Source organism: Hemicordylus capensis, chromosome 9, assembly GCF_027244095.1.
Source record: "Hemicordylus capensis ecotype Gifberg chromosome 9, rHemCap1.1.pri, whole genome shotgun sequence".
Taxonomy (NCBI): Eukaryota; Metazoa; Chordata; class Lepidosauria; order Squamata; family Cordylidae; genus Hemicordylus; species Hemicordylus capensis.
In genome coordinates, this window is record NC_069665.1 from 31,700,461 (window position 1) to 31,714,867 (window position 14,407).

The 14,407-nt window shown below is 58.2% G+C and overlaps 1 protein-coding gene across 2 annotated transcripts in view; it reads left to right on the plus strand.

Annotated features, from left to right (window-relative positions):
- Positions 1-12,983, plus strand: part of SNTB2 (syntrophin beta 2) — a 29,727-nt gene extending 16,744 nt beyond the window's left edge. Inside the window, exons 3-7 of one of the 2 annotated variants that reach the window (XM_053270669.1) lie at positions 3,485-3,695; positions 4,096-4,238; positions 5,249-5,445; positions 7,426-7,610; positions 8,424-12,137. In XM_053270669.1, coding sequence (XP_053126644.1) covers positions 3,485-3,695; positions 4,096-4,238; positions 5,249-5,445; positions 7,426-7,610; positions 8,424-8,516 — 829 coding nt within the window. In that variant the 3' untranslated portion in view covers positions 8,517-12,137. Of the gene's footprint in view, positions 1-3,484; positions 3,696-4,095; positions 4,239-5,248; positions 5,446-7,425; positions 7,611-8,423 lie in introns of both variants that reach the window. The other variant, XM_053270668.1, reaches the window with a different exon arrangement.
- The last annotated feature ends 1,424 nt before the right edge of the window (positions 12,984-14,407 follow it).

Below are 14,407 nucleotides of genomic sequence, written 5' to 3' on the forward strand. Positions count from 1 at the left end.
CCCCATCGGAGAGGGAGTGGGGGGGGGGCAGCAGTCCAGCTCCCCGTGCCTGGGGGAGCCAAGGGGGCTCCTCCGGCCAGGACTGGGCTGCAGAAGTGCTGCCCTCCTCGGGTAGGCCTCTCGGCAACCGGCCGCGTCTTTCCCACTCGCAGGGACTGTGTCAGGCAGTGGGGACTGAAGGAGGAAGTTGCCGCCGTGGGCCAGTCACTTCCTGCTTGGTCCCGCGCCCCCCCCGGCTGCATGTGGGGAGCGCTTTGGGTTTCCGCCCGGTGCCCCAGGCAGAGGCATGCTGAGAAGAGGCTCCCTGGAGACACCGGCTGCGCCAGGCCAGCTCGGCTGTGGACTCTCTCCTCGTTCATATGGCCACTTCTGCTGTGGATTCTGCTGCTTGTTGTTGTGTCTATATTGTGTGTATACTGAGCAAAGAGGCACCTTTTTGAAGTGGCGACCCTCTTTATTGGGCGGCGGGGGGAGCCACTGGCCTTCTCCAGCCCCAGCACAACATCCCTTCCAAGGCTGTGGCTGGTGTTGACCTTCTCTTTCTTTTTAGGTGGTGAGCCCTTTGGGGACAGGGAGCCCCCTCATGTATTACTTGTTTATCTCCCTTTGTGAACCGCTTGGAGAACTGTGTTTGAATAGCGGTATATAAATATCCATCGTAGTAGTATGTCATTGTTCTATTGACATCCAGTTGCTCCATATTGCATATACTTCCCAATATGGTAATTTCCCATCATATTGTGGTTATTTTTTTTCCTTTCCGTTGGCTAGTTTCTTGGGGGATCTTTTTGTGGTACATGTCTATAGATCCCAGTACGCTGTGTATATATTTGTGTGTGTGTGTGTGTAACCTCCGTGTCACCTTAGGGCTCCCCCTGCTTGCTGTGGGGAGACGTTTCCTTGGGCTGGGTCAGGGAGCAGGGAGTTCTCTCCTGCAGCCGGGCCGGAGGATTAGGATTAGCCGAGTAATCCCAGCGGTGTTTGGTTTGCAGGTTATCCCATCAGTCCCAGCCAGGGTGAAAGAGCTCAGGCAGGGAGTCCCTTTCCCCTCGGGTTGGTGGGGAGGGGGGGGCTCAGGCTGGGGCTTCCTCTCCAGATAGTGGCCGCTCTGGGTAAGGGGTTTCCTGCTCGTCTGGGGTGCCCTCTTTCCCCCACTGGTGGGGTTAGCCGTTTCCCTTTCCACCCTGAGTCATGCTCTCCGTCTGTTTTGGGTGCCGCCGCCCAGACGCCTCTGGGACAGTTCGGGCTGGACACCAGTCAGTGGATTCTGCGAAGCCCAGAAATGCCCTTTGTCGTCTCAGCTGGCCACCTTGAATATCAGGACAGTGTCCCTTGCTAGTGGGGGGGGGGCCTCCTGCCTCCACTCCCTGCAGCACCCACAGGCAGAATTGCGAGGGCCCCACCACCTTCCCCAGGGGGGTCCTCCTCCTGGCATCTTCCCTTCCAAGTTCCAGGCGCCCAGTTAAGGCTGCAGCCCCAGTCACACTTACCTGGGAGTGAGCTCATAGGAAGCTGCCCTTTTCTGAGTCAGAGCCCTGGTCCAAGGATAGGGAGAGGAGAGCTGGGCTGGTGGCAGCCAGCATGCCTGGTCCCCTTAGCTAAGCAGGGTCCGCCCTGGTTGCACATGAATGGGAGAACTTGATGTGTGTGAGCCCTGCAAGAGATTCCCCTTCTTAGGGGATGGAGCCGCTCTGGGGAGAGCATCCAGGTCCCAGGTTCCCTCCCTGGCAGCAGCATCTCCAAGAGAGGGCTGAGAGAGATTCCTGCCTGCAACCTTGGAGAAGCCCCTGCCAGTCTGTGAAGACCATACTGAGCTAGATGGACCAGTGGCCTGACTCGGTAGATGGCAGCTTCCTATGTTCCTATATGCCTGTAAGGTTCCAGGCAAGGGTCTCTCCCAGCCTTACCTGGACATGCTCCGGGAGAGTGAACCTGGGACCTTCTGCCGCCAAAGCAGTTGCTGAGTTACGGCCCCCTCCCTCCATTGGACCCAGGGGGACTTGCTTCTGAGTAAGCATGGAGAGGGTTGCATTGTGTGGCTTTTCATTTACCCAGGTATTTTAGTTTGTTTTTCACTCTGCGGTGCTGAGTTTTTCCCCCTCTTGATTTGACCCTGCTGTTTTTTCTGATGCAGGTTCTCTCCTGCTTCCGTCTTTCCATTTTGCTGTTGCTTTTCAGTTTTCTTGTTTTTACGGTTTGGTGTAAACATTTTGCATGTTTGTTTGTTTTGTGCCTGCTTTGGGATAAGCTGAAAAGTGGGCCTTAAATACACGAAATAAAACCACGTCACAATACTTGGAGTGCGGTGGGAAGCCAGAAGCGACTGGTGGAACATAGGAAGCTGCCATATACTGAGTCCGACCCTTGGTCCATCTAGCTCAGTATTGTCTACTACACAGGCCGGCAGCGGCTTCTCCAAGGTTGCAGGCAGGAGTCTCTCCCTCAGCCCTCTCTTGGAGAAGCTGCCAGGGAGGGAACTTGGAACCTTCTGCTCTTCCCAGAGCGGCTTCCTCCCCTGAGGGGAATCTCTTGCAGTGCTCACACATGGAGTCTCCCATTGAAATGCAACCAGGGCAGACGCTGCTTAGCTAAGGGGTCAAGTCTTGCTTGCTACCACCAGACCAGCTCTCCTCTCCAGAGAGGCGTCCACAGCCCCGGCTTCTCCTCTGCGGTCTTCAGGGCGCGAGGGCAGGGCTCTCAGCAGGCAGCTGCAAGTCCTGGCTTGGGCAGGCATCCGATCCGTTATACAACCCAGCAGCAGCAGCAGCTTCTGCAGAGGGCGTCTGTCCAGCTGGAAAGCAGCCCCCCCCCGCTCTCCCCCTAGGCTGGCACCTTGGCCTGCCTGTTCACGGAGCGTGGGGGGGGGCTCCTGCTTCCGAGCTGCTTGCCCGGCTTGTCCTGCAGCTCAGGCTCTCTGGCTGCAGGCAAGGGCCGCCTCACCCTCTGGCTCTGACAGCAATGCCAAGCCAAGGGTGTCCTCTGGGCTCCCCTGGTGCAACGTTCATGGCAGGTTCACGGGCCTCCCTGTCCACCCGGAGTGTCGGGGTCCGCAGGGGCCGGAAGGCCCTCCAGCCCAAGTCCTCCCCAAGGCAGGACCCCTGACCCACCGAGTAGCTTGTGGGAGAAAACTGGGAGCGGGAAGTTCCAAGAGGCTGGGGAGGGGGAGCGTCTGTCTGCTCCTGCCTTGTACGCTGGTGCTGGGCTGGGGTCTTGGGCCTGACCCAGCGCGGCCGCTCTTACCTTCACTGCTGGCTCACACACTTGGGCTCTGCCTGCAGCCTTTGGCTGAAAGCGCCAGCCCCAGGAGGGTCGAGCCCAGCGGGGTGGCAGGGCAAACGTCTCCGTTGCTTCGAGGCTGCAGTGCCTGCAGGTCCCCGGGGAGCAGCCGAGCCATCCGATGCGGCTGGAGAGAGACCCCCGGGGCCCCGTTGCCCCCGGCCGCCTCTCCGCCCAGCAGGCCCCTCTGCCCTTCCGCCCCCTGCAGGTTGATTGAGCTGCATTCGCCCGACAGCAGGAACACCCTGATCCTCCGCTGCAAAGACGCGGCCACCGCCCACTCCTGGTTCATGGCCATCCACACCAACATCATGGCTCTCCTCCCTCAGGTCCTGGCGGAGCTCAACGCCATGCTGGCCGCCAGCAACACGCCAGGCAGCAGCAAGGAAGTCAAGCACATCGCGTGGCTGGCGGAGCAGGTGAGCCGGTGGCAGGGGGGGCAGTGGGGGGGCGCCCTCCAGAAAGCTCCTCCGTCCCCCGCCAGCCGTGGCTTGCTGCTTGTCTCCCTGGCCGATGCCCCCGTTGCTGCCAGTGGAGCTACTGCTTCCCTTTGGGGGGGGGATGAGGCTGGGGTCACTGTGACACCCCCGGCCACAGGTCTCTCTCTCAGGCGGAGAGAGCAGCGGTGAGGCCGAGGCCAGCCGGGGCCGAGGATTCGGGACACTTGAATGTGCAGCTTGACTTGCTGTTCGGCTCCTAGGAGCCGGGAGCCCTGGCTGGGCCACTGGAGGTCCTCGCCCCCACTCCCTCCCTCCCTCCCTCCCCCCCTGCCCGAGGAAACCTGCCAGCAGCCCCCCTTGTCCTCTTGTCCCCCTGCAGGCCAGGCTGGATGGCGGGAGGCAGCAGTGGCGTCCGGTCCTGCTGGCCGTGACGGAGAAGGACCTGCTGCTCTACGACTGCATGCCCTGGACGAGAGACGCCTGGGCTTCCCCGTGCCACAGCTACCCCCTGCTTGCCACCAGGTCAGGTGGCCGCCTCTGCCGTGGCTTCGTACCCGTGGCTGCCGGCTTGGCGTGCAGGAGGCCCCTGGCTCCGTCCCTGGCAGGGCCGGGGAAGTCCCTTTCCTTCTTCTGCGCAACTTCAGCCCTCCTGCAGATGTGGGACGACAACTCCCATCATCCTTGGTTATCGGCCGCTGTGGCTGGGGGTGGTGGGGCTTGTAGTCCTGGCCCAGAGGCAGCTGGCCGGGCCAGCGTGGTGCGGCCCTGGGTGTCTGTTCCTAGGAGGGGGTGGTGGGATGGGGCCAGGCACCCCGCAGGTCTTCCTCTGGCCCCGGCATCTGGCCTCCCTCCCTGGCGCTCCACAGCTGCTGAGGACGCCCCTCTCGGTTGCCCTGGCTGATGCAGTGAGGAGGCCGCCTGGCTCCCTCTGGCCTGGCCAGGCTGTCTGAGGCGAGGAGAAGCCCAGCTGGGAGCGGCTGGCCTTGCGTGGTCAGGAGAGTCGGAAACCTGGCAGCTCTGTGCTCTTGGCTGGAGCGTTGCCCGGGCAAGGGGGGGGGGTGTCCTCGCTTGCAGGCCCTGCCTGTCTGGGCAGCTCATGCAGCGTTTCCTGCCCTGGCAGCAGCGGCGGAGACGCCTGCGTCCGCCTCCCAGCCCAGAGAGGTGTGGCTGCTGCTGGCAGAGGCTCCTGGGGAGGCCTGCAGCTGGCTCCCATTAGGCTCCCTCTCCGGCTGGCCCTCCAGCCCCACTCTGCTGGAAGGGGGACTCTCTGGCCCGGCTCTGTGGGGCGCCTGACCCTCCCTGCCCCCACACGCGGCAGCCTCCCGTCTTCTCCGGGCCCCAGATTTGTAGCTGCCTGCTGAGTTGGCCGGGTGGGTTTCAGGACGGCACTCCAGGCTCGGTGGAGTCTGTAGAGGCAGACCCTGAGAAAGTTGGGGGTCTTGACTGGCGGCATTTCTGTGGCCCCTCCCCTGCCGTCAGGTGGGCTCCTCTTTCGCGCTGACGGCGGCCCCTTTCTTCTGCCCCCTCTGCAGGCTGGTCCACTCGGGCTCCGGGCGCAGATCACCTTGCATGGGGTCAGACCTCACCTTTGCGACGAGGACGGGCTCCCGCCAGGGCATCGAGATGCACGTCTTCCGCGTGGAGACGCACCGGGACCTCTCCTCCTGGACCCGGATCCTGGTTCAGGGCTGCCACGCGGCTGCAGAGCTGATCAAGGAGGTGTCTTTAGGTAGGCAGCCGCCTTGGGCTTCTCTGCCCCCAAGTGGAGCGAAGCCTCCACCTCATCCTGCAAGCGAAGGAGGGGCAGACGTTGCCCGTCCTTGAGTGGGAGGCCTTGGCGCGGGTGAGAGACAGAGAGAGCTGGCAGGCAGGCGGTTCTGGGCCCCTGCTCTGAACGGGCGGTGCTTTCCGCTTCCCCACAGCCCGGCAATTTAACCTTAAGCACTCTTTTAATTTCGGCTTTAGTTTGGTCTGTGTCGCTGTAGACTGCCCAGAGACCAAAGTTTGGGGCGGTATGCAAATAAAGCAAAGGAACCTGAGAGCAGTTCAGAATCAGAAGCCGGGGCGTTTGTGCTGCAGGCTGTGGAACAAGGGAGTTCCCGGAGGAGTCTTTTGGGTTTGGGCGGCTTCTTGGAGGGAAAGCAAGAGCTCCTCCCTGTGGCTCAAGCTCCCTCTGCAGTCCACGGGAAAATTGCACTCCGTTTTCCCGCTGTGTTGCCGGCTAGGAAGTGTGTGCCTCTCTCTGACCTTGATTTCTGCAAGAGTTCTGTGATTGGTGGTGCGCCTGTGTGCCCTTGGAATGTGGGTGCCCATCCCTATTCCCTTGAGGCTGATTTCAGTTCTAGTTGGGCGTTTGTTTCGTCTGGCCTTGTCGCTCGGTGGAAGAGCCCCTCTGCCTTGCATGCCGAACGTCCCCGTTTCAGAACTTGGCAGCATCTCCAGGTAGGGCTGGGAGAGAGACTCCTGCCTGGACATTTGGAGGAGCTGCTGCCGGTCAGTGCAGACGGTCCTGAGCTGGATGGACCAAGGGTCTGACTCAGGAGAAGTCAGCTTCCTCGGTCCCAGACAGGCAGCCTTCTGCTGTCTTTGTTGGAAACAGAAGGTTGCAGATCTTTCCACCCCTTGTGCATCAGAGGCTTGTATTTAGACAGGAATGTGGAGGGGTCTCAGAGCGCCAAAGGCATTTCGTGGCTTCCTGGTCGGAAGGGCTCTTCCCTTCTGTCTTCGGGGACACGCCGTTCCAAGAATGCAGAGCTCCTGCAGCAGCAACGGAGGCGGCCTGCCCTTTCACATTTTTAGGAGGACGCCTCCTCCCTGTCTCCAGTGGGAGGGCAGCCCTTTCCTTCCTGTGCAAGGATAGTGTTCCGTGCCGCCCTTGATGCCCCCTGGCAGGGGATGAGACGCTCTCGTCTTGGCAGCCAGAGCTTGGAAGAGCCTCTCCTCACGATCCGATATGCGAGCGGAAAGTCACTTTTGTACGATGTTGGACCCTTCAGAGCTCCCCTTTCTGTTGAAAGGATGCTGAGGAGAGCTGGTCTGGTGGCAGCCAGCCTGACTTGTCCCCTTAGCTAAGCAGGGTCCTCCCTGGTTGCATATGAATGGGAGACTAGAAGTGTGAGCAGCACTGTCAGAGATTCCCCTCAGGGGATGGAGCCACTATGGGAAGAGCAGAAGGTTCCAAGTTCCCTCCCTGGCAGCATCTCCAAGATGAGGTCGAGAGAGATTCCTGCCTGCAGCCTTGGAGAAGCCGCTGCCAGTCTGGGTAGACACTACTGAGCTAGATGGACCAAGGGTCTGACTCCGTATATGGCAGCTGCCTATGGTCCTATGAGTGTGTGGCGCAGTTGTGGAAGGCCGGGATGGACAGTGTGGCTCCCAGGGCACTTTCGGCTGCCCTGGCCCGGCCGGCCCCCCTCTCCATGCTGCTCTCCAGCTTCCTCTCTGGCGCTTCCTCGCCTGTAGCCCTCTGTGCCACCTGCTGTCATCTCCCTGCTTGGCCATGGCCACAAGGACGGCTTCGGCGCTGCTCCTTTGCCTGCCTTGAGGGCAGCACGGCGTCCTTCGTTGCCCGAACTGAGCCGGAGGGTTCTGGGGTGAAGCGGAGGGGAGGGCCTGGCTTCTTCCGTCGTTATTTTGCGGGAGGGGGCTTGACTGGGAAGGAGGTGGGCCGAGCTGCTCTGAACTGCCCTTTCCCTCTCCTGGGGTGTAGGCTGCACACTGAACAGCCAAGAGGTCCGCCTCACGGTCCACTACGAAAACGGATTCACCATTTCCAGGGAAGAGGCCGGCTCGGCCAGTCTCCTTTTCCGGTACCCTTTTGAGAAGCTGAAAATGTCTGCAGATGACGGCATAAGGAACCTCTACTTGGATTTTGGGGGTCCGGAGGGGGAGCTGGTGAGTAGCAGACCTTTGAGCGTGGACACTGCCTGTATCAGCACACTCGTCTGCATGCTGGGCGAAGCTCTTTCCGTCCATTTCCATCCTGGATTAGCTTCCAGCTACGGTCTTGGAGTCCGCCATGTCCCAAGAGCTCAAGACGAGTCACTGCGGTTTCACCCCAAAAGTGGGTTGAGCAAGGTCCATATAGGATCACATCATTTAATGTCTGGGGCTATCTTGTGTGTGTGTGTGTGTTAAAGTTGCCCCCATCCAGCAAGACTTCAGGCCTGTGTGATCTACTTTTTGTTTTTACTGGGACCCTGAAATCCCCCAGCTGGAACCAAATGACGGTGCAGGCAGTTAGAATTAGAGCACAGGGTTGCCTCTCCGCAGACGCCCAGCCTGTCATCCTCTGGTGGATGCCGATCGCAGCCGCACAGTATCTGGCAGCGCTATAAGTTCTGGTAGGCGTCAGGTCGGAGAGTAGCAGGGAACTGTAGAACCGTCTCGGGCGTCCCGGGAACTTGCTTAACCGTGGAAAGTGGATGCCAGAAACCTTTGCAGATCACACCGAGGGGATCCTGGGAGATCCCGCCCTGCTTTCTGCCTGCCCCTTCTGTAAAAGCCGCTTTGCTGTGGCGTACGGTGGTCCTAGCAGAACTTGGTGGGAGAAGAAGCAGATGCTTGGCTGTGCCAGGCTCCACCGTGGGTCCAAAGCGGCGATGGGGGGGCGGGCGGAGCTGCAGTTTGTCGTTCCTCTTGGTGCCGGTTAAGAGTGACCCCAGCAGTGTGTGTGTGTGTCCCTTTCCTCCTCCTTTTCCTCCTCAGACGCTGCAGCTGCACTCCTGCCCCAAACCCGTGGTGTTCGTGCTGCACACGTTCCTGTCGGCCAAAGTGACCCGGATGGGGCTGCTGGTCTAGGTGCCGCCGCCGCCAGGCCCTGGTGGGACGCTGGCAGCAGCGAAGAGGCCCCGAGGTCCTGCCTCCGCCTTGCCGTCGCCCGCCAGCCTCCGTGCCTTGACCAGGACTCGTGACCGGCGGCAGCGTCGTCTCCGGGCCAGCTGCTTCCCCCTCTGAAGAGCCGCCGCGGCCGGACTCTGGAGCTTCCTTCCCGGGAGAGAGGCCTCCGCTTGCTTGCTGGGCCGGGAGCAGGAGGGGGGCTTGCCAAGGGCGGGGGCTGGGAGGGGGAAGACGGTCTGGCGGCTGCCCCCGCCTGCCTGGAGCTCTGCAAAGCCCTCCTGTGGCGGGAGGGAGGGAGGGAGGCCAGAGGGCAGCTCCCCCTCTGGGGTGCCACGAAGCCATTTCTGCCGCTGCTTACCAAACGTGCCTTGTGGTGGAGGGAGGCGGCGAGGCAGCCTTCTGCTCTGCCTCCACCGGGGAGCAAGCCGAACCCTGTGGCGGGGTGGGGGGAGACTGCAGGGGGGCAGCTCCTCAGCCCCCCGCCCCCCGGTCTTAGTGGAACTTGGCCTGCGGGGCGTAGCTGCTGCTGCTGCTGATGCTGGAGGGTGCTCAGCCTCCTCTTCCCCGTCGGGCAGCCCGAGGTCTGGATCAGCCGCCGAGGCAGCCCTCGCTGGGGTCCAGCTCCTGGCGGCGAAGGTCTTTTGCGATGGGTGCAGGGGCTGGGCTCTTTCTAGGGGCTCCCAGGGAGGACATTTTGGACCGGCTGGAGGGCTGTGAAATCTGCAGATCTTGGGCACGCATACACACACACACACACACCCATGCACACCCCCATGCACACACGACAGGTCTGTGGTGAGGAAGAGGAAGATTGCGCGGGTGAGAGACGAGTTGGCTCTGAAAGGCCAGGAGGGCAGCCCAAGGCAAGGCAGGGCCTGCTTTGTGGGGACCCCTTTCCCCCTTGGCGGCTTAGGAGTCCTCTTGCATTGCTTGCTCATTGGCAGCCGCGGGGACTGGGAGCCTCGGCGAGCCGGGGGGCTCAGGGTGCCCCGTGGCCTGCCTGTCCAGGCCGCACCCCCACCTTTCTCTGGGTGGCCCGACTGAGCTCATGCCCGGTGCCGGGGGGCAGCCCTCCCTGCCAGCACAGCTGGGAAGGTCTGTTCTCGAGTTCCACGGAGTCGCCTCGGGTCTCCAGGGCTGAGCGGCAGCAGGATCCTTCCTCGCCCTTCATCTCCAGAGGGGGTTAATCTGCACTTAAGATCTGGGCGGTTTAAATATCGCGGCGGCACCTGGGGGGCCCTGAGAACTAAAGTCCTGTGAAAGGCAGCGGGGTGGGTGTGTGTGTGTGTGTGTGTGTGTGTGTGTGTGTCCGTCCCCCCCCCCCTTAATGGACTGTCAGGGCAAGCCTGTTGGGCCAGCTTGGCTCCCTCGCGTGCAGGCCGGGGGGTGCTGCCTGCCCCTTGGCCCCCTCGTAGCTAAGCCGTACCTTGATAAGGAAGAGGGTCACCTTCAGGACAAGTTCAGGGGCTTTTCGGGCATGTTGTCTTAGTCAAGGCAACCCTCTCTTCAGCCCCCGTTTCTGGTTACTGGTGTTCCACCAGGCCGTGTCGGTGAGCTCTTGCGTCGGTCTTGCCCGTTTCCATGTGGACTAGAGGCTTTGTTTTCCAGTGGGCGCTGAGACTCTTGGAACGAAGCCTGCCAAATGGGCAGCCCTGCCTTTTAGTCTGAGAGCGCTCTGTGGGCCGAGGGTCCCTGCCTGCCTGCCTGCCTGCCACAAGCCTGTTTTCAGGGGAAGTGTTGGGCCAGGAGTGGAACCCTCAAGCGGGACGGACGTTGCTCCGGCTTTGCTGTGATGGGCCAGCCCAACAGGACTCCGCCTGAGAGTTCAGCGCCGCGCGTTGGTCCTGCCTGGTCACCCAGCAGCCTTGGAGATTCCGGAGCTGGAGGTGTGTGGAGACCAGTCTTGGCATCTGCCAGTTGCAGAACTGGAGGCTTCCTGTGCTCCAGAGTGGGAGCTCCTTTAGCTGCCGAGTAGGGGAGACGTTCTGAAAGCGAAAGTCATGCTGAGCCTGTCGGGTGGCCAGGGGCCAAATTTCACAGGGAGGGGGGTTGGCATTTGGGCGCTGCTGGTGCCTTGGCGTTGGAGAGGCAGTGGTGGGGAAGCATCCTTGGGGCTGCCGGGAGTTGACTGGCAAGTTGGGTGGCTGCATAAAGAGTGCCTGGTCCCAACAGAGTGGGTTCTACCCTGAAATCTGGGCTGCCGTTTGGCCAAGATGTTTGGAGTTGTGTACGTTTGGCAAATTTGGCTCTGGGCAGGGGGTAGAATTCCAGAGGATGTACTGTGGGCAGATGGAGAAGGGAAAGTGGTCTTTCAACGTTGGGAACGGGAAGCTTTTGGAGGAGGGGAAGGCTAGCACTTGGAATCCCCGCCAGGTTCTCTGCACTGCAAGGTCAGAAAAGAATGTCTCTGGCCATGAGGACTAGAAACTTAGACCTCATAAGCCAGCTTTTGTTCCAAGGTCTGCATGTGGTCCCATTGAGAAAGAGAAGTCGTGCATTTATTTGGAAGGTATACAACAGGTCAGCGGGTTGTGGCCACACAAGCTTCAGCATTGTCTGGGTTTCTGCTTTGAAAGTCCAGAAGGGTTCAGGTCTGTTCAGTCCCTGCCAGTCACTCTCCACTGACATGGGTCGGGAGCAGGGGTTGGGTTGTTGGAGGCTTCCTCGGATGCCCTGCTATGGTAGCCAAGGCTGGCAATGCATTTCCAAGGGGCAAAGCAACTATCCTTTATCATCAGCTGGAGTAAAGGCTGCAGCCCTGGCCAGGGAAAGGGTGGTGCTGGTTCCTTTGAGCTCATCCTTGGTGCCGGCCAGAGGGCAACTTAACACCGTGTGGGTGGCCTTTTCCCCCTGAAGCAAGTCGCAACTCTCATTCTTGTAAAGCTGTGGTGAAATTGGCACTTGGGTATCCTTTGCCAAATGCTATTAATTCAGTCAAACCAACATGTTAAACTCCTACGATTATTTAAAATGTTAGCTTTAAGTGCTGCTTTAGCGAATTTCTCGATTTTAAGAGGGATCGTTTTTGACACTAATGGAGACCATTTTATGCATTAAATCCCACTTTGCATTTGCTTTGGACACGCTCCCTCCTTGGGGAGCAAACTCTGCACTGCACACCCCACCCTTTCATTTCTGTGTACGCTTTTGTGATTGAGACAATTCCCCGGGTGTTCTTCAGGTTCCCATATATCTGTGGATTTAAATATTTTCTTTGCCTCTTCAGCATTCAGGGTTCCTCTCTAGTGGTGGTTGCACTTGACACCTTCAGTGTGTATATTGTGATGCCAGGCAGCGCGTGTTGGGGAGTTCTCAAGTATTCCCAAAGAAGTGCAGTAAATAGAGAGCTGCTAGAAGGGAAGGCTGCTCTGTCTGGCATCAACGGGACAGTTTACTTGGCGCCACAATGAAAAACATAAGCTCTCTTAACATCCCACAGGAATTAGGACGCTGCAGTTGGTCAGTTTCACTCCGAAAACATTTCTTTGTCGAAGAAGCACTTCTGAACATGTTATTGCACTCAGTGCTTTGCCAGGGTTACCACAACTGCAAACAGACGCGCTGCCCTGTCGAATGGTCTGTTCTGCCAGTGCACAGTCGGGAGAGAGGCGCCTGGAGCTTCAGCCTAGTCACCCTCATGCCTTCATTGTGTGGCCTGACCTGGCTCTGCCCGGCTGACCTTCAGCACGGGAGCATGGGACATACTGTCAGATTCTGCAAAGTTACACGCTTTCCTCTCAAGTAGGGGGAATTCCTGGGTTGGTTCCTGCTTGTTGCAAAACAGGATTTTCTACGATTCCCTGGACCTCTGCTTCCCACTTGCTGCTTGATCTCCTTCGTTCCATGACTGGGATTAGCCGGGTCAGGGTTTCTCATCTGCTACTAGGCAGCAGTCAGGAGTTTACAGTTTGGGCAAATGCAACTTTCCAGGCCCACGGTGCCAAAGATGAGACTTCCTTGGAGAAATTTGCACAGAACCTACTACAAAGATGTCTCTGTTTTATCCCGTGCAAGCTGTTGGTGTGTGTGCACGTGCACTGTTCGATATAATCTAATCGTGGGTATTAAGGCACAGTCAGCGATACTGCCACAGTCAGTCTAAAATGTACAACCAACTTTATTTTTATATTCTTTGTAAATGCTATTTATACAAGACTGACTTGGGTCCCCCCCCCCCCCCCCCCGGTGGTTTTTAATGTCAAATGTTGGGAGTCTCCAGGTTACCAAATCCAGATAAAGCCAAGTGGTGGTATTTAGGCCGTTGATGGTCTTTGCAAGCAAACGAAAGTGATATGTGCTTTAGAAATGGACGGCCGCCAGCCCTTGAGTTACATGTTAACTGTATAGTATTGTACATTACAATGGAAAGGTGACTAAAGGCAAAGTGCGACCTTTATCTTGTGTATAATAAAAGTGTTAATGCTTTTAGTTTTCGCTTTGTGGTGTTTGTCTGTGCAGAACATTCTCCGGAAAAGACTAGAGCCTTTGCATGCAGGAGGTCCCGTGGGCAGCCTAGATGGAGCAAGGGAGTCAGGCTTCATCCAACTTCAAAAGCGGGGCCAGAGGAGCAGCACAAGAGTTCTTGTTGTGAAGCAAGACCCCAAGCTGTCTCGAGTACAGGAGGGAAACCGGGATGAATTCTTCCACTTCTCTCTGACAGGCCTGGGGTGGTAGGTCTGTCAGAAAACTCCCTAATCTTCAAAGGAAGCTTTATAACAGGGACCAGACCCTACCAGAAATCCTGGTGCCCACTCTGTCCCTGTATCCATTCAGGCAACATTGCTGCAGGACCAGATTGCATCCTTGCTATGCCCTTCCGCTCTCCACAGAGGCCAAATAGGTCAGCCTCCATGCAAAAGGATAAACAGTCACGGATCGGGGTGGCAGCCTTCAGAAACCAGTGAGAACATGTTGATCTCCCAGGACACTCGGCTGCAGACTGCCAGGATTATTCAGCAGAATAATTTCAAAGGGAGGGAGACCAGCAGGACTAAAGCAGCCCCTGAAGGCACGTCTTGCTGTGGGGAACTGGGAGGGTGCACTGTGGTGTCAATGGAGTCAAGGGTGCCTTGCTAAAAGGGTATTTAGACTGTTAGGCTTTGAAGAAGGAATCCTCCCCCCTAGGCTGGATCACAGCAGTGGACTGTGCTAATTGCCTCAGAATAGCCTCCGCCCCCAGATGCATGCCCACAATCCTTAAAGCGGATTAAAATCCTCATTTCACCTGCAAGCATGCAGGGAAGGGTGGGAAAATCTCTCCCCTTCCCCCTTAATTTCTTGCTCTGGAGCCACCCTGATGATCCATGGCTGAGTGATGAGAGGGGTGTGAAAGGTGCTTAATCCAATTTAAGTGGTCTTGAGGGTGTGCTTCATAGTTTAGCCATCTCCAGCTAAAAGCAGAGGGATGAACAGATGCATTTTCCCCACCCTGGAGTGTCTTTTTCTGGCTGAAATGTGGGGTTTTCTAAACTGGCAGTGGAGGAGGTCTGGGAGCAAGAGTAAAAGGGTGAACTGCTTAACTGATTTGGACCAAAATTGGTACCAGCTGTAGGGACACGTAGGGATGCCCAAATGGTGTGGTGTGTGATGATGTCATCCACCCTGATCCAAAACAGCAGACACATGAACATTTGAGGTGCAAGAGATCTAACTTGTGGACCTCGATTTGAACCAAATTTATTCCAGTTGTAGAGACAGTGAAAGGAAAGTAGGCAGATTCATTCTTACTAGAACAACTTGTTAGAGACCCCAAAGCATGTCCCCGGAATTTAGGGTAGTCCCTGGATTTTGGCTCCTCCTCCCCGTGGCTAAATCCCACCCGGATTTACACGGATTTCAAATGCACTGCCTGG